At 39.7% G+C, this 25744-nt stretch overlaps 3 protein-coding genes across 5 annotated transcripts in view; all 3 read right to left on the minus strand.

The window, feature by feature from the left end:
* Positions 1-3824: 3824 nt before the first annotated feature.
* On the minus strand, positions 3825-5438 carry ptrhd1 (peptidyl-tRNA hydrolase domain containing 1). Its single transcript, XM_030404530.1, has 2 exons — positions 5206-5438; positions 3825-4447 (listed from the first exon to the last, which is right to left on the minus strand). Exons 1-2 carry the CDS (start codon positions 5413-5415, stop codon positions 4277-4279), a joined length of 381 nt encoding a protein of 126 aa, XP_030260390.1. The 5' UTR covers positions 5416-5438; the 3' UTR covers positions 3825-4276.
* A 950-nt stretch (positions 5439-6388) lies between these two features.
* LOC115573552 (NACHT, LRR and PYD domains-containing protein 3-like) lies at positions 6389-18467 on the minus strand. Its single transcript, XM_030404365.1, has 14 exons — positions 18418-18467; positions 18185-18241; positions 17776-17883; positions 17584-17682; positions 15000-15113; positions 14686-14799; positions 14318-14375; positions 14009-14237; positions 12127-13930; positions 10642-10815; positions 10374-10547; positions 9242-9415; positions 8939-8985; positions 6389-8119 (listed from the first exon to the last, which is right to left on the minus strand). The coding sequence occupies exons 3-14, from the start codon at positions 17862-17864 to the stop codon at positions 7569-7571; spliced, it is 3627 nt and encodes a 1208-aa protein (XP_030260225.1). The 5' UTR covers positions 17865-17883; positions 18185-18241; positions 18418-18467; the 3' UTR covers positions 6389-7568.
* Positions 18468-20107: 1640 nt separating this feature from the next.
* Positions 20108-25744, minus strand: part of fam184ab (family with sequence similarity 184 member Ab) — a 164220-nt gene continuing 158583 nt past the window's right edge. For all 3 annotated transcript variants that reach the window (XM_030405412.1, XM_030405413.1, XM_030405414.1), the window contains one exon: positions 20108-21174. In XM_030405412.1, the coding sequence (XP_030261272.1) occupies positions 21090-21174 (85 nt within the window). In that variant the 3' untranslated portion in view covers positions 20108-21089. The remainder of the gene's footprint in view (positions 21175-25744) is intronic.

A 25744-nucleotide genomic window follows, 5' to 3' on the forward strand; every position in this document is an offset into this window, starting at 1 on the left:
GTAGTCTTTATCGTTGAGGAACTACCATCACTAATGAAAATCTATGTTGACAGATGAGGTGATGCTTTAAAGCGATGGGTGACAAAATGAAATGCACCTCGACCTTTGAACACAATGACTGATTTCTCTGGTAAGATTGTCAAATATTACATCTTTTAAAGCAAAACTATGAGCTGAAAGAACATTTAACGCTCTGCAGAGATGAGAGGACCATCGTAGGTGCATCGCTGCAAGCAACAACCTTCACATTACACTGTCATCTGAGCCACTGTCTATGTGATTTATTGATGAGTGCAGCTTTAATGTTGGTAGGAAACAATGTTTCGGAGACTTGAATGGACTTTCAGATTATATAGATTGTAAACAGTTTATATCTAGTTGTTTACTCTCCCTCATAGCAGCTCTCTTAGAGAAAACTGTTTTGAAGAAATGTAAGTTGAAACAAATCTTCCTCGCTGTATGAGCTTTTGAAGCAGCGCCACTGCAGACTCTTGATCTGCTCCTCCAGGGCTGCCTCTCATGCTCATTTCACTCTGAATATTACGATGAAATTATATGCGAGAATGAGAATAGCGTGTGCATGGGCGTGTCTTCGGGAGGTATTCTGGGAAATACTCTGAGAAGTAATTACATTGTGTGTAATATGTTAATTGGTCACTCGCATTCCTTTACAGTGTGTTGTCTCACTTCAAAGTTCAAGGTCGTGACTCACGAAAGCTGCTGTTTGGATCCGATGGAGCTCCGACCCCCTTTGTTATGACTGTTTTCATGTTTTACTTTTCAAATTCAATGATGGCTGCCTCATGAGGGCCTCATTAAAAGCGCGCCTGAAAAGGGCGATGGAAGTCAAAGATGAGGAACACATGCCGTGTGGCGTACGAGCTAAAAAACATTCCCTAACTTCACACATTTACTAAACAAGGGGATTTTTTAGATATTTCCACAGGTCACAGCTGAGATACCTGACATACAAGGATTCAATACTCATTCTCAGGTATTAATTTTCTTCTCGGTGAAACATTAATTTAAAACATCAGCCCGGAAGCACTTTGGAGTAAGTGGCACCAGCGATTAAGAATAAATTACTTTTTCTTAAATGCAGTCATCCATCATGCAGCGAGGACTGACAGGGTTAGTGGCAGCATGAATAAATCCTGCAGCCTTTTTTGAAGCCACAGTCCACATTTTGTTATTTAAGTACGGTCTGATATGAAGCTGTGTCGCACAGCTTGTCATTTTGTTGTGTTTTTTTTTTTGAACAGATGCTTCTGAGTAGAGCTCAGACGGTGAGTTAATTGACAGAAAATTATTAAACAACTAGTGTGATGATTGATTAATCACTGAAAGTCATTTTTCAAGCATCTTACTTATTGGGATTTGCTGCATCTTTTTTTTGGTAGTCTTACGTTGACACTTAAATTGAAAATATGCCATTTGAAGTGATTAACTTTGGACTCAGACATTTTTCCCGCTATTTTCTGATATTTTATTGAAAAAATAAACATCTAATATATGTAATCTAAACATATTCTGTGTAAGAACATCAGTTATAGTTCCTTCATTGGCCTTTTGTCCACATGTTTGGTATCATTAATGTATTCAAACAGGATTAATGATGTGTATTAAACGTCTGGCACTGAGGTACACACTCAAATAATATTGAAATTAATACATTATTATTAAAGGCCCACTCCACTCAAAAGTAGCAAATGCAATTCTAAGAATTTTAAAAAGGTGATTGAACATCTTTGTGAGCAAAAAAAAAAACATAAGCCGGGTACAATTTGATGTCTAAAAACAAGTCTGAAGACAAACTTAAGATTTATTTAATATCTGAAAATATGAGCAAAAGTCTGACTCATCTTTCCAATGCTTCACTGGCAGCATGGTGAACAATTCTAAAGAACTCCCTGCAAATAAATAATATTTGACCCTTTTACGCTGAGAAACGGAGCCGACAGTGATACCACAAACTGCTGGATAATATGGAAAGAGCACATGAGCATTTCATGGAAAACATCAGACAGATGAACACTGCTGTATTTAATAAAGGACGCAATTATGTGCTGGGTCTCTGCTGGAGAGCCGCAGCTGCCTTTCTATTTAATCCCTAATATGCAGACGCTGTGTAGAGTTTTTGCACTTTGGACACTGATTTATACTGAACTGGTTTTTCCTCTTGAAATAACCATGACAACGCAGGGAGTCATCGTTCATTGTTTATTACAGGGTCGGAAATCAGCTGATATGTGGAGGTCAGCTGTGAAACATGTTGGATCCATAGGAAATATGGCAACAGTGAGTTTCAACCAGATGCTTATATTAATCATTCACTTAAAAGAAATATGTCTTTTTGACAAAGAAGACAGAGACCGTCCCACCTAGTTTGAGCCTCCTTTAAGAGTCCAAAAAGACCAACAGTCATTTAACCTACTTCTTTATACAAACGTTGGCGTGTTAGCGAGGTCACAGCTGCTGTTTCTGAAAAATCATCTAAGTCATCAACAGGGGCAGAGATAAAGAGGTTTGTCTAGTCTGTCATGAAATGTCTACGTGTCAATTGCGGCCAAGGGAAAAATGGTAAGACCCTCATTATATCAGTCACATGAAGGTAATCTTTTCTGTATTCAAAGCATTGAGATTCAAGTAAATGAAGACTATTGGAGGCATTTCATCTTAACAGTCAATAATGGCTGCTGGGAGTCCGATCTTTTGACTGAGGAAAAAGACGGATGAATCCTGGATGGTTTTGGTGGAATATCACATTTTGATCTCTGTCCTGTTGTTCATCGATGACCAAAAAAAACCTGCCATTTCAGGATCTGCTATTATACATACGAGAGCGTCGTGCTTCTTAACTACGAATCAGTGCAGCTACTGTCAGATGGTAATGTTAAGATTTAACATACAACTGACTATTCCAGAGTTCAAGAGCCCAAACTTCTGCTGACTTCAGTACTCAAGACTGTCACAGATCAAAGTCTGTACTTTAAAACATTACATTAGAGCTGCAACGATTAGTGGATCAAAACAAAATTACTTTACCAACTATTTTGATGATCCATTCTCATTTTTCCAGCAATAAAATTTGCTGGTTCCAGCTTCTTAAATGAAAGAATTTGCTGTCATTATTTGTTATTTATGACGGTGAATGAAGAGTCTTTGGGTTTTGGACTGTCGGTTGGAGAGAAAACCGATTTGAAGATGTCACTTTGGGCATTTGTAACAGTTTGTTGACATTTAAAGACAGTAAAGAAATAATCGTGGAAACAACTGGCAGACAAATCAATACTGACAATAATCTCTAGTTTGAGCCCTTAGAAATGATACTAAATAAGTTTGTATCTATAACTTAAGTACAACCAGGCTTCTTTAAGATTATTCCATCTGAGTCCATTCAAACAATCAAAAGGAACACAACTGATAAAAAAAAAGATTGAAGGTAATACAATGTCAGGTACCACATTGTGTATTAATACTGTGTAAATACATACACATACAAAGTAACCCTCTGTAAGACAGATGTACTTTTTAATTTTGTTTAACAATAACATGGCGCAGCAGCATTTAAAAATTATATATGTGTTTTGCGGTCTTGCCATGATGGTTCATAGTGTTGAAATATGGCCTGAGTTTTGTACAACTGGAAAAGAGACTTGATGTAAAGGTAATGAGTTTATCCTTTTAAGGAGGAAGTGTAAATGTTCTGTTCGCGAACATGAGTCAGACTAAAGCACAACATGACAAAGCAGGAAGCTTTCCGTTGTTAAGTCGGGGACTGACAACGTAATAACATAATATTTCAATTAAAATGTATGACACAATTGTTTTTTCATTCTCTGGACTTTATTGCAGTTTTATGTGTGCAAACAAAATAAAATAAAAGATAAAAGTATGATGTATTTACTTTATTTAAACAACAAATCAATTTTTGTCACTATATTATCCGAGTTTACTTCTGATAATATAGTGACATCCTGAACACGTCGACAGTTTTTTATAAAATCTGAATTTTAAGTTTAGTATTTAAATGTTGTATCTTTCAGTATTAACACAAAAAAATAAACATTTATTTTGAACCACCGCAAGAACTTAATCCAGAAAAGACTTTACATTTACCAACTTTAAACTTGATTACAGGATTCACTGAGAAGAGGAGCACAACTTTCAGATGTCGTCCTTTTACAGATGAAGTTAGATACTGAAGCCTCTGTGGCCTCCTCCTCACTGCTGACATGCACTGTAGTTCACATATGAACAATGTCTTTTAATGCCGTCATTTGAAGAGTTTGAACTTGCGGAGCAGCGGCTGGACAGTCTCTTTTGGACATGGCTTTAGAGCCAGGCAGGTGGGGATGTTCTCTGGCTGTTCGATCCAAAGCTTGTGAGCCACACCGGCCTGTGTTAGGTTCTCTGATAGACTAGAGAGGGCGGCCTCGTCCGGAGCCTACAGAGACAAAACAAAATTACACATAGGAATTTAACGTCCAAGACCAGGACACAGATTATCATTACTTCACATTTAACTGGAGCCTCCATTCCAGAGGATATACATATACATATTTGTAGTTGATTTGGCACCAAAACGTCTAGATGATGACTTACATAGGACATTTTCTGATTCGTAGTGAAATTGAAAAACACAGTTTAAGCAGCTGGACTTGATTATATTCTCAATCATTATTAATTAAATAATTAGATCAACAACTAGTAAGAATGACATCGTTATCATTTGGTTGATTACAGTAAAACTACTGATGTGAATCTTGAATAAATACATAACTCCAAACTCCATCTAAAATTCGCTCTTTTCATTATTTCGTTGCTTATCGGCGACAGCTAGACACCATTTAAGATGTTATCATATTCTTGAGGACGTACTTTTAAATTCGGCATTAAGCTTGCATAGACAGAACTCTTCTAAATATATAAAATCGAGGAGTTTTTACGTCACTTTACTTAAGGTGATCACATGTTCTTGCATGAGTTTTTTAAAGCTTAGTTAGCGGATGATATCTAGTAGAAACCAGTTAAAAAATGATATTTTAAATACATTTGAATAACGCCGAAGAATAAAACTAACCACACTAGACTTTAATTAGTTATCAAATGAATTGTGTTCAGTGAAATTACGTCGTTGACGAGCCAAGCAGCGCTTATTTGACCAATATTTGAATGGAGTCTGGCGTGACGTGTCGCGCTCACCCCTAGCACCACTTTATGCATGGAGTCCAACTCTGCCAGGTACCGCTGTGTTTCCGGGTCCCCGTAATGAAGGTGAATGGCGGCGGTAGCAGCATGACAGGCCTGAGTTATAACAGCACCCAGGGGCCAGGATAGCTTGTGAACCAGATCCGAGCGGACAACCACATACTGGACCAGCCGGCTCGGGGACCCGGCTCCTGTAGCCGCCATGTTTATCCTGAACAGGAACGGATTCAGGGTTTGTTTTCTTTCCGGTTCAGCCGCAGTGGAGTTTCTCATTAAACGATATTAAAACGCCACCGCCCTCTGCCGGCCAATGCTGACACTGCACGGTTGAAACACAGTCGACCTACTTGCGGCACAATCAGAGAACAACGTGTTCTCCAGGAGAAACATCCTTTGAGCACCTCACTGCAGAGGGTGTTACTGCACTCATACCTCCACTACAGTTATATGACACCATCGGTTACTGAACTTGACCTGGATCTGACAACAAAACACATGAAGAACTTTTAAAACAAGATGCACTGTAAAATTCTAAAAAATGACAACAGTATCTACAAATTTAGCATATAATTTGCCAATTAATCGCTAAGTTGATTTGTCAATTTTCCGGAAATAATGGGAGCCTGTTTTGGTAACTGAGTAATTGTTCAGATCATTTATAATGCAAACATGTCTAGTAATGTAAGTCATGTGGACAGGTGGATGGGTGACGCAACCTTCAGAGAACCCTCTGGGAATGTTCCCTAAAGGTTAACTATAGGCTATTTTTTCTGTAACCTTTAAAGACCCTCGAGAGGGAAAGTTCCCTGAAGGTTATTTTTGTTTAACATTCCCCCTCAACGTTCCCCCCAAAAACTCAAAACCAAACTGTATGTAAGGAACTTTTAACTGTCTATGAACACATCTCGTTTTAATACTGATGCCTGTATATGACCAACATAAGCAAAATAACCACCTCACCGTCTTGAAGCTGAACTGAGGAGTATCACATCCTGAGGAAAGAAGCTGATCTGTAGTCTGCTGGTACAGCATCGTCACATTACAGTTATTAATCTTGCCTTACCACAAAGAGATATATACGTCATTGTCATGCATCCTGCAAACAGTTGATTTTAATTTTTTCTCAGATATTTTTTTTCTTTCACATGTTTTCATAACGAATGCACAGCTAGACAGGTTAGTCTTAAGATGTTTATTGCAGGAGGATGTGCTGATCATACCACTTCTGTCCACAGGGGCCATGAGAACCAACAGCAAAACAAGGAAAAAATGTCCTCATAGTGCACAACAAGTATACAGAATAATAGAAACATCAACGGCTAACTGCATAAGCGTATACAACAGAGAATCTGAATATAACTCTGCTTTTTTGTGTGTTGAGACAGTACAAGAAGGGCAAAGAAACATTATGGCATTTCGTATTTTTCTGAGTTTTTTCATGACAATGTTTATGTTTGTTTCACATAGATGAATATAAAAACACATGTGGTGATAAAAAAATAGAAAAAGTACACGTGAGGATGTGGTAGACACCTGTACTGGATTATATGAAAACATTCAAAAGACACAGTCAAATCAATCAATACATTTTAAATACTAGCATTAACACAAATTCACAGTACTAGTATAAAGTTACATTTATATGTAGATTAATTGTCACACTGGCAGTATGAACATCAACAGTGAACATTAGTGTTCCAAATAAAATAATTTTGACAACAAAGCATTTGAAAGTCTTCTTGTATACAGACAATGACACTGAAGAATCCAGTAATAAACATTTTTACATTCCATAATGTTTGATAGAAAACTGACACTGGGGATGTTTCCTACAAAGAAAGATGAAGATAACTAGCCTGTCTAAATTGATAATGATGGAATTTGAGTTATGAACAAAATGATATCAAAGAAAATTATTCTCAAATATAGTCAGCAACTGCAGGTAAAAAAAAAGTGAGGTGCACTTGGTACAATCATTTTAGAAAAGGTGGCTAATGTGCATGTAGCAGCAGCAGCAGTGTTTTGAACGGATAAGTTAGAAATGTACTCACTCATACAATATTGCAATTTGTCAAATACGAATCAAAATATAACGTTTATGAACATGTATTGTGTACCTCACCTCTAATTTCCCTTAGAATGCCTTTAGATTTAGAGCTCTTACTGCAGACGAAGCCAACCTGTTCTCTCCAGGATAGTTTAAAATCATCTACTAATTGTCATGCTCCTTTTTTTCCCTGGCAAATAACATGAAATTAGGCTTTTTGACACTTAAAGACAACTTAATTAGGAGTTTGTGTGTGCGTGTTTATTAGCGGTGTGTGATTGTTTCTCTACACATGAAGCGACTCTCCCTCCTACAGCTCACACAGAGACACAGAGGAACCAGGTGACCATAACCAGAACCCGGGATAAAGAGGTTCAGTGAATGTGGTGTTGAAGGTGTGGAGGTGGATCAGTGTGTGAGAGGAGACTCTGTAGAAGGACAGAGTGCCAGCAGGATAGTCCAAATACACTGCCACCCTGTTGGAGTCAAAGTCAGAGTCGGAGTCAGAGTCAGAGGAGGGATGGAGGGTTGTCCTTCTTTTATTGTGATAGACAGCAAAATCATCGGAGCACTCCAGACTCCAGGACTGATTATTCCCTCCAAACCAGCTCTCAGCTCTGCTTCGTTTTGTTATGATTCTTTTGTAAGACACCGATACATAAACCATTCCTCTCCACTCGACCTCCCAGTAACAGCGACCGGTCAGACCTTCTCTGCACAGCAGCTGCTCCCAGCAGTTAAACCTCTCTGGGTGATCAGGGTACGGCTGCTTCACTTTCACTGCTGTCACTTTCCTGTTGTTGTTGGTCAGTTTGAGGAGTCCGTTTACTGTGTTTGTGTCCACTGTGAGTTCACAGGCCCCTGGTGGAGAGGACAAGACACAAAACAGTTTAACATCCAACACACCTATTATACATTAGATCAAAACTTCAGAATGACTCACGCTGATAAACAGGCTTCTGGCCCTGTTCACATTTGATATCAACATGTAAACACACTGTCTGTTTTAACTCGAATGAATGGCAATATCCCAAACTCCCTTAACAAATCGTGTGATTTTAAGAGCTGTTTGCATGAGGAGAAACTTAACAAACTTTTTGTAACTGATAGAGCAATTTCTAAATCATTGGTGCCTTCTTGTAAATTCAGTATCGAATACAATACAGCAAGATGTTTCTTTCCTTATAAAAATCGTGAGTTTATCATTGCATCGATGTTCCACCCAGCAGCTGTTTGAAAACAGTGTTTTAACTAATTCACCTACACCAAATTTATTAAAGAATATAACATATTGACTGTTAACATGTCAAATTTTACAAACAGTTATCAGCAGTTAATTCTTTGTCATCTGTAGAGAAAGTCAAACAAACTTTCACAAAATGCTTATTTTAAGACATTAGGAGAAATTTTACAAACTTTTTGAAAAATTGTCTACAACTACATTTTTAGCAATTTGTGCCCACTGTTAATTCAGATGTTATTCATAAACAAATGTCTTTCTTTGTGTAAAAAACATTAGATTCATTTGTTTCAGAGATGTAGGTGTACATTTGCATATATAGCCAGTGTGAATTGACAGGCTTGAAGCTGTCCACTAGTGATCGGATCACTCACCAAATGTGACCAGCCGCTTTGATTTAAACTACTTTAACATGCGCTGCCTTGTAAACACATACTCACATTTCCTGATGCTAGGTTGCAGCCTCACCCATCCACAGTGTTCCACCCTGGAGGAAGAAACAAAGTCAGAATGAACCTTCACAAGCTTTATCATTAATAATCTTAATGAACCGTCACTCAGCGACAGCTATAAAAACACAATTCATACATATACTAAATTCAACATAACATCAAATATTCAGAAGATAACAGAAACAAAATAATACAAACATCAGACAAAAGGAAAAGTCTATTAAACTGAAACAATAAAACACAAACATTTAAAATATAACAAAAAAAAAATTTAGATATAAAAACGATTACCTGAGAGTCTCCAGTCTCCAGTGTGGATCCTCCAATACGGCCGACAGCAGCTTCTCTCCTGTGTCTCCTGGGTGATTGTAACTCAGGTCAAGTTCTTTCAGATGGGAGGGGTTTAATCTCAGAGCTGAGGCCAGAGAAATACAGCCTTTCCCTGTGATCAAACAGCCTGACAGTCTGGAGACACACATTATTTTCATAAATTTCATAATTTCACTGATTTGAAATTCATTGTTACTACACAGTGATATGACACTGGAACCCTTGAGTGTTTTGAATAGAATCTTCATTAATTTAATTTTGACCACACTGTTATTAAACAAAAGAACTGACACACTTCCATCTTATAAAGTTGATATTATGTGCTCATCTTAGCAAACAGTTGCCTACTTCTGCTGCGACTTTGTCAAAGCTAACATGTGTTAGCTCTGGAAATGGAGAAGATGAACCAAATGGAGCTGCCGAGTTTGTGAAAATATTCGATTCAAAACTTGGCTTTGCCTTTGGAAAAAATGCCTTTATCGGCGCGTAGGTGGTCGAGTGGTTAGAGCGCATGCCATAAACACAGCCGACCCCGGCTCGATTCCGGCCGGAGGTCCTTTGCTGCATGTCACATCCCCCTCTCTCTCCCATATTTCCTATCTGTCTACTGCTTAATAAAGGTGTCTATGCCAAAAAAAATCTTAAAAAAAAAAAAATGCCTTCATCATTTATGGATGATATTATCTGTGAGATCATAGAGTTCTATGGTTAAAAAAGGGGGAAGTCTCCACCAAATCTTACAAAAAATATCAGGCTCTTTAGCTGAGAGATGTTTTACTTTCTTTACCAGCTATACTCTTATCTGCTGTTTGTTCCTGGGCAGATAGCGTTCAGTCGGTTTATTAGAGCTGGTTTGATAAAAGCAGCTACTTGTAAAGGTGTGGTGATAAAAACAACATTGGACAAAAAAACATTTTGGATAAAATAAGTACACAATTCAACGTAATTAATGACAAAGTGTTCAGATAATTTAAAATAGAATTACGACATATTATATCTTTAATTCTACAGGTTGGGTTTCTTTTGTAAAATACACTTTATCCTGCAAGCAACATTTTAAGAGTTCTTGCTAAAACAGAAGTTCAATCCTGACCTGAGAGTTTCCAGTGTACAGTGCAGACTGTCCAGTCCAGCAGAGAGGAGCTTCACTCCTGAATCCTGCAGATCATTGTTACTCAGGTCCAGCTCTCTCAGACCACAGGACTGAGAGCTGAGAACTGATGCCAAAGCTTCACAGCTTCTCTCTGACAGATTACAGCCAGTCAGCCTGGAAAACATGCAGAGGATAAATGTGAAGACATTTGACTCCTTTTTTGATTTGACTTACTTTTATTTTTGTGAGCAGGTTTATTAATCCCAACCTGAGGGTGTCCAGTGTACAGTTTGGACTCTCCAGCTCAGCCAACAGCAGCTTTACTCCTGAATCCGGCAGGTTGTTGTTGCTCAGGTCCAGCTCCCTCAGGCTGGAGGACTGGGAGCTTAGAATTGAGGACAGAGCTTCACAGCTTCTCTCTGACAGATTACACCCGCTCAGCCTGGAGGAGAGTTGGTGACAAAGATACATACTGATTTCTATTGTATTGTATTGTTCTATTGTACACATCACATTTCTGTAGTTGCCCTAACTGAGTTGAATAATTTAAGATATTAAGGGGGGATTTTTGGTGTTTTTTAATTAAATATATTAGTTTATTATAACAAAGATTTCACAAGTTCTACCTTAGATTTCTGGGGTTGAGCCTTATCTGAAATACAATGTGATGGATTTTTCTATTACTCATTTCATGGCTGCATTAATCTGTGATGGTTCAATTAAACTGAAGAAACAATATGATGAGGCCACCTACAAAACGCTCCCAGTAGACCGGTTATGGAGGGGTGATGTCCCCGGATTGGATCAGGATTTTGATTGGGACAAGGTGTGGGTTAATATCAAACTCGCCTCACGAAATCCCGACCACCAGCAGATCCATTATAATTTCATACACAGGACCTACCTGGCCCCTCGTAAGCTACATTTTATAAAAGTTATCAATGATCCCTCGTGCACACTGTGTACATTAAAAACCACTGGCATTTTCCTCCACATGGTGTGGGAGTGCCCCCCGTTGATCGATTTTGGCAGGGTGTGGCCGCTGAGCAGACAGCACTCATATCGGAGACAGTGCCTGTGACCATACCAGTGTTATTATTAAATGATCTTTCGGCACTTCAAGTCCCTGAATGTCAGAAACATGTAATGTTGGCAGGTTTAACAGCTGCTAAGAAAACGATCGCAGTATGCTGGAAACCCCCTCACACTTTGACCATCAGACAATGGGTTTTAACTTTTCTTGATGTTACGTATATAGAGCTGTCGACAGCCCATATAAATGGGGCCAAAGAGGCGAATGTGAATATGTGGCTCACTATGGCTGAAGCATTGAAGGGCTCACTCTGATCTACTTATGCATCTTGAATCACTCAATTGGTCTATATTAACTTTTCCACAAGTCCCTTTTTTTTGTTTTTGTTTTTCTCCTTTTGTTATTGATGTTTGTTTTAGCCACTGTGTCTTGATTCTATTTTTATTTTATTTTATTTGATCTATTTAAGTATTTATTTATTTTAAATAGTTTATTATTTTTCATTTTATGTGTGTGTTTGTTGGGGGGGGGGGGGGGGGGAATTGATGTAACAGTATTTTCAGTGGCTGTACATCATTATTTGTTTTGTGTTTGAATGAACATTTTTGATAAAAAAAAGAAACAATATGAATGTTTTTTCAGTTGATCAACTTATTAATTAGTTGACTAAATCTTTAGACTCCCATTTAACATTTATATATAGTTAGTATCTGTACTCACAGAGCCTTGTTGGAGCCTCTGACCACTGACAGCAGCCTCAGCAGAGCCTCCTCAGATGCAGAGTATTTCTTCAGGTCAAACACTTCTAGATCTTTCTCCGATGACAGTAAGATGAAGCCCAGAGCCGACCACTGAGCCGGAGACAGTTCATCTGTGGAGAGACTTCCTGAACTCAGGTACTGTTGGATCTCCTCCACTAGAGAATGATCATTCAGTTCATTCAGACAGTGGAACAGATTGATGCTTTTCTCTGGAGACAGGTTCTCGCTGATCTTCTTCTTGATGTACTCGACTGTTTCCTGATTAGTCTGTGAGGTATTTCCTGTGTGTGTAACCAGACCTTGCAAAAGAGTATTATTGGTTTGCAGTGAGAGACCCAGGAGGAAACGGAGGAACAAATCCAGGTGTCCATTTAGACTCTGTAAGGCTGTGGTCACTGCGCTCTGGTAGAGTTGTCTGGGATAGGGTTTGTATCTGAATACTTTCGACCACCAGAGGGCTGATGGTTCTCCTGGCAGCAGATTGACACCAGAATAAAAAAACGTCAGATGGACATGAAGAGCAGCCAGAAACTCCTGAACGCTCAGATGGACGAAGCAGAACACCTTGTCCTGGTACAGTCCTCTCTCCTCTTTAAAGATCTGTGTGAACACTCCTGAGTACACTGAGGCTGCTCTGATGTCGATGCCACACTCTGTGAGGTCGGACTCATAGAAGATCAGGTTGCCTTTCTGCAGCTGCTCAAAAGCCAGTTTTCCCAGAGACATGATCATCTTCTTGTTCTCTGGACTCCAGTGTGGATCCGTCTCAGCTCCTCCATCATATTTGACGTTCTTCACCTTAGACTGAACCACCAGGAAGTGGATGTACATCTCAGTCAGAGTCTTAGGTAGCTCTTCTTCCTCTCTGTACTTCATCACATCCTCCAGAACTGTAGCAGTGACCCAGCAGAAGACTGGGATGTGGCACATGATGTGGAGGCTTCGTGATGTCTTGATGTGGGAGATGATCCTGTTGGCCTGCTCCTCATCTCTGAATCTCTTCCTGAAGTACTCCTCCTTTTGCTCCTCAGTGAACCCTCTGACTTCTGTCACCATGTCAACACACTCAACAGGGATCTGATTGGCTCCTGCAGGTCGTGTGGTTAACCAGAGGCGAGCAGAGGGAAGCAGTTTCCCCCTGATGAGGTTTGTCAGCAGCGCACCCACTGAGGTGGACTCCGTGGCATCTGTGAGGATCTCAGTGTTGCAGAAGTCCAGAGGAAGTCGACACTCGTCCAGTCCATCAAAGATGAACACGACCTTGAAGTCTTCAAACCTGCAGATTCCTGCATCTTTGGTTTCAGTGAAGAAGTGATGAACAAGTTCGACCAGGCTGTACTTTTTCTCTTTCAGCACATTCAGCTCTCTGAAAGTGAAGGGAAATGTGAACTGTATGTCCCGGTTGGATTTGTCTTCAGCCCAGTCCAGAGTGAACTTCTGCGTCAAGACTGTTTTCCCGATGCCAGCCACTCCCTTTGTCATCACTCTTCTGATTGGTTCATCTCTTCCAGGTGAGGGTTTAAAGATATCTTCATGTCTGATTGCTGTTTCTGGTCTGGCTGGTTTCTTGGACGCTGCTTCAATCTGTCTGACCTCATGTTCATCATTGAGGTGTCCCATCCCTCCCTCTGTGATGTAGAGCTCTGTGTAGATCTCATTCAGAAAGGTTTGGTTTCCGGCTTTAGCGATCCCCTCAAACACAGACCGAAACTTCCTCTGCAGGTTAGATTTGAGTTGATGCTGACAAACTGCAACACTGGTTCCTGAATGAAGACACAACAAATCAGTGAGTGGAAGTTTGTGTGATTAAGAAGAAAGTCTAATGAGGAGAATCCTCTTACTGCTCTGCAGACAGTCAGCCAGCTCATCCTGCTTCATCCTCCTCAGGAAGTGCAGTGTGATCTTCAGAAATGCCTCACTGCTGCTCCTCCTCTGCTCTTCCTCCTCACAACCCAATACCTCCTCATCTTCACTCTGCCTCTCTGAGCAGTCTGGGTAATCTGGACTCAGAGCCTTCTGGAACTTCTTTAGCTCATTCTTCACATAGGTGGCGATGTTCTCCTCAAGTTGCTTGAAAAGAATAAAAATGTAAAAGAAGGTTTTTAATTTCATTTGCAGCTGAAGTAAACTTTTTTCTGACTTTTACTCACCTTGAATATGGAGTCCAGGTCTGTTGGATGCTGCTGACCACCGGGAATCTGCTGCACTCTGCAGAGAAAACATGAAGTAGTATGATTACAAAAGTCGACAGGGACATATTTGTGCATAGGCTACCTACTTCTGGGGACATCTGATCGATTCGGTGATTCAGTTTTCTGGTGTTAATGATGATAAATTCAGGTTGATATAAGAAGCTCAGCATCTCATTTTCAAGTGGTAGCCATCAAAAAATGGCTACCACTTGAGGGGGCAGATGATTCGAACATCAGCAGTGCTGTGACTGGAAGGCAATGAAAGGGAGTAGATTAATGCCGCATTTAGTAGCTGAATGTTATCAATAACACCTTCAAATTCTTACTTTTCTTTATCAGAGTGGTCTTCATCCTTGAAGGTAACCGGCTCAATCATGGACTGGCCACTCTTCATAGACACACTGCTGGGTACAGGAGAGTCTGCTCTCAGCTGGTGAATCCTGGGAGAAAAAACAACACACCTCTTAAACTTTCAACCACAAATTTATGATCAAATGTATCACAATCATGAAAAACTTGATTCAAACTGAACCAGCACAGAAAACCATGACGATGAGTTTAGGGTTCATGAGGATGATCGATCAGTGGAGTATGAAAGCTGACGGAGATCTACAGCGTAACAAACAATTCTGGTTCTTACTTGTCTTTGTCAGAATGGTATTCATCCTTGAAGGTAACAGGCTCAATCATAGATGAGTCACTCTTCATGGACACACCGCTGGGTGCAGGAGAGTCAGGTCTCTGCTGGTGAACCCTGATGACAAACACACAGACAAACCAACGCATCTCTTAAAGCAACATTATGTAGAAATGAGCGTTTTTTTGTGTGTGATTTGGCACTCCTCACAGTTTGTGCACACAGCTGTCGTATATACAAATCCCAGATCTGCAACAAGGTGGAGTGGTTGACACATAGACACCATCCACCCTGTTACAAGACACCGTACCATCAAAATGACTTTGAAGCCGTTATTTTAAGGTAAAAAGCGTGCATGGTAAATGTTCTAGATAATGATTTTTGCTTGAAATAATAATTTTCTCATCCAAACCTCAAAGAACCCTCTGTCTGCAGCAGTTACAGCAATTTGAGATAATCTGAAGAAATCTCACTTCATGCTTCCTGAAGCACCTCCCACACGCGTCCTACAGCCAAGCCGCTCTCCCGACAGCCCAATAGGTTTGAGATCTGGCGACCAGTCCATTACAGAAAGAATACCAGCTGACTGCTTCTCTAAGTAGTTCTTGCATGGTTTGGATCTGTGCTTTGGTTCTTTGTCTTGCTGTAGGATGAAGTTGGCTCAAGCAACGTCCACAGGTTAGGACATGGTGCTGCAAATGGAGTGACAGCCTTCCTTATTCAAGGTCCCTTTGACCCTGTACAGATACTTCTTTCCTACTTCGCTCTTGCTCCGACGTCACCCATCTAAAAACTGCATTTTGATCTCAACTACACGCCTGTACAGTTTTGTGACTGCATCTTGACGTTGTGATGTTATCGTGGTGACAATATATGTCCACAGACAGAATCAAAGTCACTTCTCTGGTAGTTCCCGCCAAAAACAGTGTCTCCAGGACCACACTTTACCATGATGACACACACACACAACCAGGGGTGGATTGTCCATCGGGAGTACCGGGACTTTTCCCGGTGGGCCGGTCACTAATGGGCCGATGGACGGCCGTTTTTCATTTTATTTCTGTTTATTTATTGGAAAAATTGAGGGAAAGGAAAAGAAAAGCTGTAGCAGCACAGGCTGCTAAATGTAAAACAATTCCGCAGATATTTGCTGCAGGGTCCGGCCTGGCCGGGGCGTGCAGCACCGATGCTGCAGCTTCAGCAGCGGGTCCTTCACGTGAGTCTGACAGTGAGTCTGAAGAGAGTGAGGCTCCCATTACCACTGAGCTTATGGTGCAGGAGGAGGCTGAAAACACAAGTGTTGAGGAAGACTCTCCACCATGTTGATTCAGTGAGTATTACAATGAACAATGTCAAAGACTGTTCTTCTTTGGGTGGTGTTCCCATTAATTCGAACTGCACCCTTGTGGCCAGAGTGAGCCACATACAGACAAATTTTTTTTTTTTTTTTAAAGATTTTTTTCTGGCATAGACACCTTTATTAATCAGTAGACAGATAGGAAATATGGGAGAGAGAGGGGGATGTGACATGCAGCAAAGGACCTCCGGCCGGAATCGAACCAGGGTCGGCTGCGTATGTGGCATGCGCTCTAACCACTCGACAACCTGCGCGCCCACATACAGACACATTTAATACTAAAATCTAAGATAATGCGATGTCATAATTTGACCCAATCATTAGTCCTCTCTTTCTCTCTCTCCGTCTCTCTCACACAGGTTGGCCATTTGTTTGAGGAGATGTTCCCCTCCTGTTTATGAAAACTATGTTTAAAGCAGGCAGTTCATCAATGGCCTGTCACTCTGTGAGTATTGTTGTGAGTTAGTGTATTAAGTACTGGGTTGTTCATTTATTTAGGATTCAAGAACATGAATGGAATGGATATTGCAAAATAATCACTTAAATAATGTTGTCTGTCTTTCACAGGGCTGAGGAGGGCTTTATATTTGTTCCAGTGTGTGCTTTGAGAGGAACCTACAGTTGTGCTGCCAGTGTCCTGGTGTTCTTTAGCCAGCATCCTCCTTGTAAGAGCAATACACTTACTTTCCTCTTTTCTTGGCTGTCTATTATACATTTATTTTAGTGAAGACGTGAGAACTTGAATGGATAGTGTTCAGTAATCACTTAAATAATGTATACATCTTTTGTTGTCTGTCTTTCACAGGGCTCTCTATTTGTGTGTTTTTGAGTGACCTACAGTACCTGGCTGCCAGCCTGCCAGTGCCATGATTCACTGCTTGTACCTGTGTGAGTGAGTGACAAATAAACACTCTTGAATCTTAAATCCTTTCTCCAGTATCCCTCCTAAGAGCAAGTGAGCAACACACTGTGTAGTTATCATTTATTTTATTCAAGGCTTCAGAATATAAAGGGATATTGTTTAGTATGGTGGTATTATTAAGAGCTTGTGTGTTTGTATGTACATCAACTGGGCGAGTTGGCACAATATCTGCGCGCAGATTGTAGTGGGCCGGTCTGGACCAAAAAGTCCAGGGCCAAATTTTTGTCCCAGTCCACCCCTGCTCACAACATGAAAACGTTATCAGCTGACGCTGCAGAGGAACAAACTCTTCTGCTCTATATTCTTACTTTTCTTCATCCTTGAAGGTTACAGGCTCAATCATGGATGAGTCACTCTTCATGGACACACCGCTGGGTGCGGGAGAGTCCGACCTCTGCTGGTGAACCCTGATGAGAACACACACAGAGCTTTGACTGTGAATAATGATGGTGGCGTGATTCTATCTGAGAGTCTTGGACAGTTAGAGATCCTCATCTCACCTCTGAGCTCCGGTCCGGCCGTCGTGTTCCTCACACAGAGTGGCTGTAGAGAGACGGACCTCCTCCTCTGTCTCCTCACGAGGATTCATCCTCACAAAGAGTCCACACCTTCACACAGACACAGCAACATGCTGTCACATGTCAGGTATTTATAGTCCTCCTCTCTGTCACATGACAAAGGTACAGAGCTCACACAGAAACACACAAATCAGACAGTTTACATGACAGAAATGTTGTCAGCCGTTTTATTTATTAAAGTTGGACTAAGTGCCACTTAGACTACATGTAGAAGTATAAGGAAGTACTTTTACTGTGATGTGAAGAGAAATCCTGATAAAGAACAAGGATCAGTCTCTTTTTTTTTACTTAGATGTTAAATAAAAAGCATTTTTTTCCAGAAGCAGCTCACCTGTACTTTGACTTTAACTGTAGTCAGCCCTGTTTGTGACCTCTTTTCAAGTATTTTCTGAAAAACAAACAGAGCTATGAAAACACCTCGACCCCTTGAGCACCTCTCACTTTCAACCAGCTTGCACACCGACGGTTAGCTGTGTCAAACAGATGCGAGACAAAAACATTCAGATAACATGAGTCATAGCCGGAGACAAGAGAAGAAATCTGACATGAAAAACACAAACATACCTCTTGGTGTGGAGGCAGCAACTAGTTCTGCGTCACCAGAGAGTGAAAGTGAAAGTTAGAGACAGAAAGTAAACTTCACGTCTTCTTTTTTTTTTTTTTTTTTTAAAGTTAACACTCAGGGCTTTTTACAACACGGTGTCTGACAAAACAAAACTGCACAATTACTTATCCTGGGTGTACTAATACTAATCCTCTCAGTGCAAGTTAAAACATTATGTTAGGAGTTATGACAGGTCTGATCTAATAACAGGCCTATGAGCTGCTTTTCATTATTGCATGTTATTTTTTACAGTGTTTTATTGCATTGGAATATTTCTTCCACCACTGCAAAAAGTGTTGTAAGATGTGTCCATAAAGTTCAACAAACCTGGGACAGACAACTATACTTTATAGTTTCTTTGCTGTTCAGACAGCTGCATCCAACACATCTGTCATTGTCTCTGTACCTCCTCTTCTTCTTCTGTCTTCATCATCATCATCATCATCTTCTGTGCGTCATCTCACAGTCACTCCCTGTCTTTCATCTCAGAAGTTGACTAGGTGTTATGTTTATTCTGACAGCGCACTTTCTATCTTTATCTTTATATACTTTCTTATATTTTATACAGAAAACCTGTTTGTTCCTTCAACGTCTCACCTTGCATGTTGTGTAGTTTTCCACGGTGCTGTCTTGACCAAACAGTTCAATCTATGTTTAAAACAATATACTTAAAAAACCCAACACTGCAGACTAAATCTAAAAAAAATCAAAATTGTTTCTGTGGGTCAGCTATACTTCCTGTTATAAAGACTTTTATGTCAAACTAGTGATGAAGACAGTGACAGCCACTGCTGCTGTCATGTAGTGTCTCTGCAATCTGCCCGGAGAGAGATTTACTTTCTCATGAATGTCAAATGAATTCATCAAGCACAATCCAAGTTGGAACAGACTGCAGGTTCAGATTTCAGAGCAACCAGGTGTGTGTGTGTGCACGATCACATTCGAATGCAGCGGTCAAGAGATACTGTGCCACCCCGGCATAACCCTGCTGCTTTATTACAATCATTTCTAAATATCATTTTTCTGTGTTTATTTTCCCGGTCTAATGTTTAGCATTTCTGTATTCTATTTGGATCTTTATTTGTTTATTTAGTTATTATCTTATTTTCACTATTATAATGGAACGGATTTTATTTATATTTTTATTTTATTTATATTTATGTATAACTTTAAGTAACCTTATCTATATTTTGTGATGTGACTGATTTGAATAATATAAAATAAAAATGGCAAATCATGAAAAAATGAAGTAAAGGTAAATCTTACTTTACTATATTCTACTATATATTACTAAAGCCGAATTTACTTAAAATTTGCCGTTCATTAATGATGGTTACTTTAAAGTGTAATCTATCAAAATGGAGCTTATATTACTATTAATGTAGTTGGTGTTATGTGTATAAATCAGCTTTTTAAATTTTTCTAAAATACAAAAACTATCGTGATCAAGCCTGTTGACACAACAGCGATAAAATCATTCAAACCTAACACAACTTCAACATTTGAAACCTTTTCTGCCTTAAAAATGTGCTGTAGCTCAATATTAAAGTCACTGATGACCTTCCATGATCTTCCATCTCTTTAAAAATTCTGCAACATTAAACAGTGTGAACCACTTACTCATTCAAATAAATGACAAACAAACACAAGTAAATGTCACAATAATTATTTATTAAGCATACACATTATAATATAAATATAAAATATGCTATTTTTGTTTTTAAAATTGGTGAGACATCATTATATCTGTGTTGAGACAGACAACCATACAAACAGGTTTTAATATTCTACCAAAATCTGCTGAAACTTCTATGCAGCTGTAACAAACTCGCCATGATGGTGCCGTCCTAAAACCAGAGCCTATGTTCATGGAGCATATCAGAGAAGTGTGACTGATCTAGGATCAGGTCCGTGGAAATGTCACCGTTGATGAGGAGGGCGAACTGGTCGTAGATCAGCGCTCCTAGTCTAAGATGCTGTATGCAGTGGGCCCACGTACAGAGAGAGCACAATAACCTACCGTATATTTCTTTATATATATGTTTCTTACTGGAGTCCAACAATGGCAATTAGCAGCATGATAATGCACCACTCAATTTTTTTTTCTAGTTCCATGAAACTGCAAAAAAAAAAAAAAATTAAAAATAAGTCAGGAAGTAAAGAAATCAAATAAACATCGAAACAGACTGATGATCATTGTCACTGTACTAAGAGAGAAACTCATCCACAGTGAAACAATCAGAGAGAATCAAACAATCAAATCAGATCAGAGTGATGACGTCTGACGGTCAGGATCCGTTCACTTTCCCCTCAGCCACCGACAGGAAGCGGCTCATCTTCACATCATTCACCGGAGCGAGGATGAAGGACATCGAGCTCCGTCGAACTGACCAATGACAAATTTAATCCTCAAACCACGAATTAGACTTCCAGCTGACTGCGTCTGAAGTGAACCGATCCCCACACCGATCAATGACAATAAATAACAAATAGTTTGAACATTTTTTCTCATTTTTTTCAGCGTTTTTTTTTTATTATTATTATTTTTTCTGATCTCAGTTTTTTTTTTCTTTTTTCTTCTCAAGTTTGGTTGACATGCTGAATCCTTGTGTTTTGCAGGTTTTGTGGTCAATCAAAAGGAAAAGTACTGAGCGAACCACTCCTGGCGCTGGGCGTCCGGGGAGTCGATGGCGGAGTCAGTCTTTGTTTCAGGAGGGCTGCGGGCGCAAAAATCCCCACCAGGAAGAAAAAGAAAAAAGGAAAACAAAAGACACAGAGAAAGACAAGTCAGGGGAGAAGCCAGAGGATCGTTCAGCGCTGCGCTACACATGACTGAGCGGTGGGAGCAATGTGCGTAAAGTTGGTCTTTGTTTTGACATTTGAGGCTCAGTCCACTTTCCTGCCCTCCTCTTCTCTGTTTGTGCTCAAACTGTAATTCTTCCACTGAGTCGAACACAGAAGTGAGCCGCAGTTCTGCCGCGCTGCACAAAATCAATTTCTGTTTGGATTTGATTTATCGAGCCTGACACAGCACAGCAGCACCACCATCAGATTATATGAATACCGGTGGATTCTTCTTTTACGTTTAAGACGCTCTTCTTCAGACAGGCGCCTAGTTACTGTTGTACGTCTGTATCTCTTTTTCTCTCTCTCTTTTTTTTATGAACGTATGCAACTTTTTGTATTGTTTTTGTATCGTTTTGTTTCTAGTGTGTCTGCGAGGCACTTTGAGCTTCATTTTACGTATTAATATTAATCTAAACCCTTCTAATATAGCTTTTTGTGGTGTAATTCACTATTCTGTCCACAGGGAGGCATAAGAGCCGCTTGCAAGATCCAGTGAGCCACAGCAGAGCAGAGACTTCCCTCCTACATACCAACTGTCTTCATACACTAATTGTCCCAACAAGCTGTTTTTGCAGATGGTTTACAGGAAAACAGTCAACTTTGTACTTTTTTGGGGGAGTAAAAAATGATGCAACAGGTGCACAGTGCAGGAAATTCATGTACTGTAATATATATTCATTGCATCCCGTGGAGTTGTTTGCATTCTGAATCTATTTTTTTTCGCTGTAGCGTAGCAGATGAATCAGACAGATTATTAAGTATTTTTTGTGCCTCATGTTTATACATTGGAATTGCTGCTACTATTACGTTTGTGTTAATTAGTCCGCTGCTGAAAACAGTGCCAAACCAAATCACTATTTCCTCCTGTTTGAGTATGTTTGTTAAAAACTAAAGGGCAAAGCTGGCTGAGGATATTACTGTCATTTCTTTTAATTAAAATATACTATGTATGTCTCCGTCAGATAACAGTGGGCTTTGGGCCGAGAGCCAGAGATAGGGTTGGAGGGTCAGAAAGTATTAATGGACTAACACAAGGTTGATTTTGGTCTTTTCGAAGGATTTGATCACCAGATATAATCTTAAAAACGTTTAATTTATTTTCGTTTTTTTAAGCTTTGAGTAGCTTGACACTTACGTTTTAGTATGAATGCTGGCATAAGGAATTTAAAATGATTTTTGCTTGGCAGTGCTAGACTTTTTTAGCGTAACCTGAGGAAGACCTAGATGTGATGAAAGCTTGAAGTTTGAAGAGTTTACATTTTATGTTTTGTCAACTCTCCAGCATGGAATCCGGACACAGCCTTTACACTTTACACATGTTTCGTCTGCAGATTTTGCTGGTGTTCATCTTCCATTCTAGGATGTCAATGTTTTAACAGGACAAAGAAACCCTGTGTGACTCTACCAACCCTCATGAACTCCCTGACTCGAGTCCTCAGGGGGAAACATGCAGTCCCCCAAAGTTTGAACTAATGAGGTCGAACAAAACAAACACCTGTTGGGGCCTTGTCCGCTTTCTTAATTGGCTGACCCTTAAATAAACATACTCATGACCCCAGGGTAAGGTTTAAAGTTCGATGGCCGTATTTTTCGTTCTTTCCTATGCCACAAGAAGTCGAATACTTCCCAAAAATCTTTTATTCTGTGCAGCCTTATAAATCGGGTTTATACTTTTCATGGTCACAAGGATTCTGTTTCAAGTTGATAAAATATGAATTGGGATATTTACAGTTATTTGCGTTCAACATTCCCATACTGAACAAACACTGGAGTACAGTACCGCTGTCTAACTGTCGCTTTTCATTCATCATAAAATAACGCCAGTGAAATCTCTTTTTTCCTGTCGCTCGATGACGCCAATTACAGGAGGTGTGCAAAGGCTAAACTGAAACTTTATTGATCCATGAGGAGAAGCTGGGCTGTGACAAAACCAAAAGGAAAAAAAAGTGTGTGTGAAAAAGCTGATATATCTATGGATTTGTCCATGGAGAACATTTAAGGCACAGAAGAAAATCAAGATGTCTAAAAACGATTGAAGAATACGAACAGCTGTTATGTTCTCATCAGAAGGTCAAAGGAGAATTTATATAATCTATGTATGGGCATTAAGTTGTCATAAAAAGCTACATTTACTTTATCAAGGTTAAGATTTTGTTAACGAGCAATGAGAAGCGAGAGGAAAAGAGAATGTGAGCGGAGGTGTCGGATGAACGGAGCAATATGGGATTGCAATGTGACCGAGAGGACGTGAAAAGAGATTGGCAAGAGGATGTGATGAGGAGTCAAGGTCAGAGGAGAAGCGAGACGATAAGAAAGATGAAGACGGAAGCACAGAATCAGAGGAGAGAAGGTAATGATGTGACTAACTCTTTACAGATTGTGATGAGATCTCGGGGGCCGGCAAGAAATCTTATAAGTCGGGTTCTGATTGAAAAGCAAAGCCCAGACACTCAAAAGCTTACCCTGCTGTCATCAGGCAACAAATGTCTGCCGGGCCCAACAGTCCCATCAGGATCAGGAGTGGAGCAACGTGGTTTTGTTCTGTATTTGTATTATCTTCTGTTTAAAAATGAAAACCTGTTGTTTATCATATTATCTACCATAACAACTGAGCATTAATTGATGATGAATAAATGATGCAACATTACTAGTTAACCTTATTCTTGACGACAAAAAAAGAATGACTAATTGTTATTTGAATTGGACTTTAAAGCTGCAACATGTTCTCATTTCCCGACCACATAGTTTACTAATGTTTACATGGAGCACAAACCCTCTTAATGTGCCATTAATCAACAGGATGATCTCCTTTAATGCTGCAATTTCAAATTTTTAGCGGTCTGATTCTCTGAATTATGCAGATGTTGGAAACCTCTTAGCTGCATTTTCAGGTGATCATTTTCATATAGATATAGATATTTTCCCTTTTTGATTACATTTAGCAACGGCCAGTCTGTAGCACGACCTTTACACTTCATATCATCCTATCTAATTTTGAAACGTTTAGCTTTAACCGTGTTCTGATTAGTCGTAAGAGAGCAGTAAGTGCCAGCTTTATAATCAGTGTCAGCATATTTGTGTTATGTCCCAGGCAAAAACCTTGACTCACATTAACTTAGTGTATGTTTAATTCACATTCCCATGTCTTTCATCAGTAATAGAACAGAAAGTACAGTACAAGGAGGTAATATTAAAAAACATTCTTTAAATCTACTGCATTGAGCTTTGCTCAAGCACTAGTCCGTAGTTGGTCTACAGCATCCTTTCTTTTGTTTTTTGTTTTTTTTAATTTAGAGAAAACAGTTCTAAATAATTAAGTAACTCTGCTCGCTGCTGTTTGGCTCTTTGTTTAGTATTCATTATCAATTGTAATATTCCTGTTCTGATTAATGTTGAAAGTCCACTTTGATGAGGTTTGTTTCTGCTTCAAGATAAAACTGCTTTGAGGACCAACTAATTTAAAGGGGTCAGCAGAACAAATTGCTCATCAGTGAGTTGGGGAGCTGGGTTAATGTCAGGGCAGAGAGATCAGCCGAACTACAAATGTTTGTCAAGAACAAAGAGCATGCGGGGAGAGGAGGAGGGACCAATCGTTTAATGGAGTCTAAAAACATTTCAAAGCAGATCTACGATATCTGACCTCATACTGTCATTGCTCGGCTCGGCTCTGTTGCGAGCGTGTTTCTGTGTGTGTGTGCATTTTATAACAGTAAGAGGTAGGTCCCGTCGTAAGGGGTTTGTTCCGAGCTTTAGCAAAGCAGCCACCACATCTCGTTCTTTACATAGATGGCAGCAGAACATGCAGCAGGATATAGAAACATGCTCACTCACACACACGCTCACACATGCTAGAAACTTCAATAACACAGCCGTTAAAAACACATTTCCTGGCATGCGATACACAAACTGCATGTATTCATGTGAAAAGCATGTTACATAATTCATAATCAGGATTAAATTCACACCACTGCCACCAATCACAGCCAGTATCGAGAAACAAGAGAGCGATTATTGGAGCACAGCGTTGAGAGGTAAAGCGGTTTTTCAAAATAAGACACCACCACACACAGAGGGAACAGTCCATTATAGCAAAAGACAATATCTACGTCATTATAAATTCACATAAAAAATCTTTTATTTATTTGTTGTACAAAAAAGTCAATCCCATTTTCGAGTTGAGTAGAAAAGTGCAGCGTGAGCAACATGCTGGGAATTAGATGAATAATGACGAGCCACAAAATGACCCAGTGCACAACAAAGAGCCACAACAGGTATTAACAGCAAGTTGAATAACTTCCTGAACAGAAAATGGAAAACTGACAGCATGCACACTGTTAACAGACGGACGGACACGTGGAAAGGACAAAATGGAAATAAATAAAAACATGCCCCTTTTGCATTCCAAGGCCATTCTTTGAAGCTTCAGTCACATATGGGACT

Source organism: Sparus aurata, chromosome 22, assembly GCF_900880675.1.
Source record: "Sparus aurata chromosome 22, fSpaAur1.1, whole genome shotgun sequence".
Taxonomy (NCBI): Eukaryota; Metazoa; Chordata; class Actinopteri; order Spariformes; family Sparidae; genus Sparus; species Sparus aurata.

What these genes read in the sequence shown, in the direction of transcription:
- ptrhd1 (XM_030404530.1), bottom strand. Translation starts at nt 5,415, where the DNA reads ATGGCGGCTACAGGAGCCGGGTCCCCGAGCCGGCTGGTCCAGTATGTG. An exon ending in TGCATAAAGTGGTGCTAGGG is followed by an intron (nt 4,448 to 5,205) that starts GTGAGCGCGACA and finishes TTGTCTCTGTAG; the next exon opens with GCTCCGGACGAGGCCGCCCT.
- LOC115573552 (XM_030404365.1), bottom strand. Translation starts at nt 17,864, where the DNA reads ATGAATCCTCGTGAGGAGACAGAGGAGGAGGTCCGTCTCTCTACAGCC. An exon ending in GACCACTCTGATAAAGAAAA is followed by an intron (nt 14,376 to 14,685) that starts GTAAGAATTTGA and finishes TTTTCTCTGCAG; the next exon opens with AGTGCAGCAGATTCCCGGTG. An exon ending in TGTACACTGGAAACTCTCAG is followed by an intron (nt 9,416 to 10,373) that starts GTCAGGATTGAA and finishes GTGTGTCTCCAG; the next exon opens with ACTGTCAGGCTGTTTGATCA.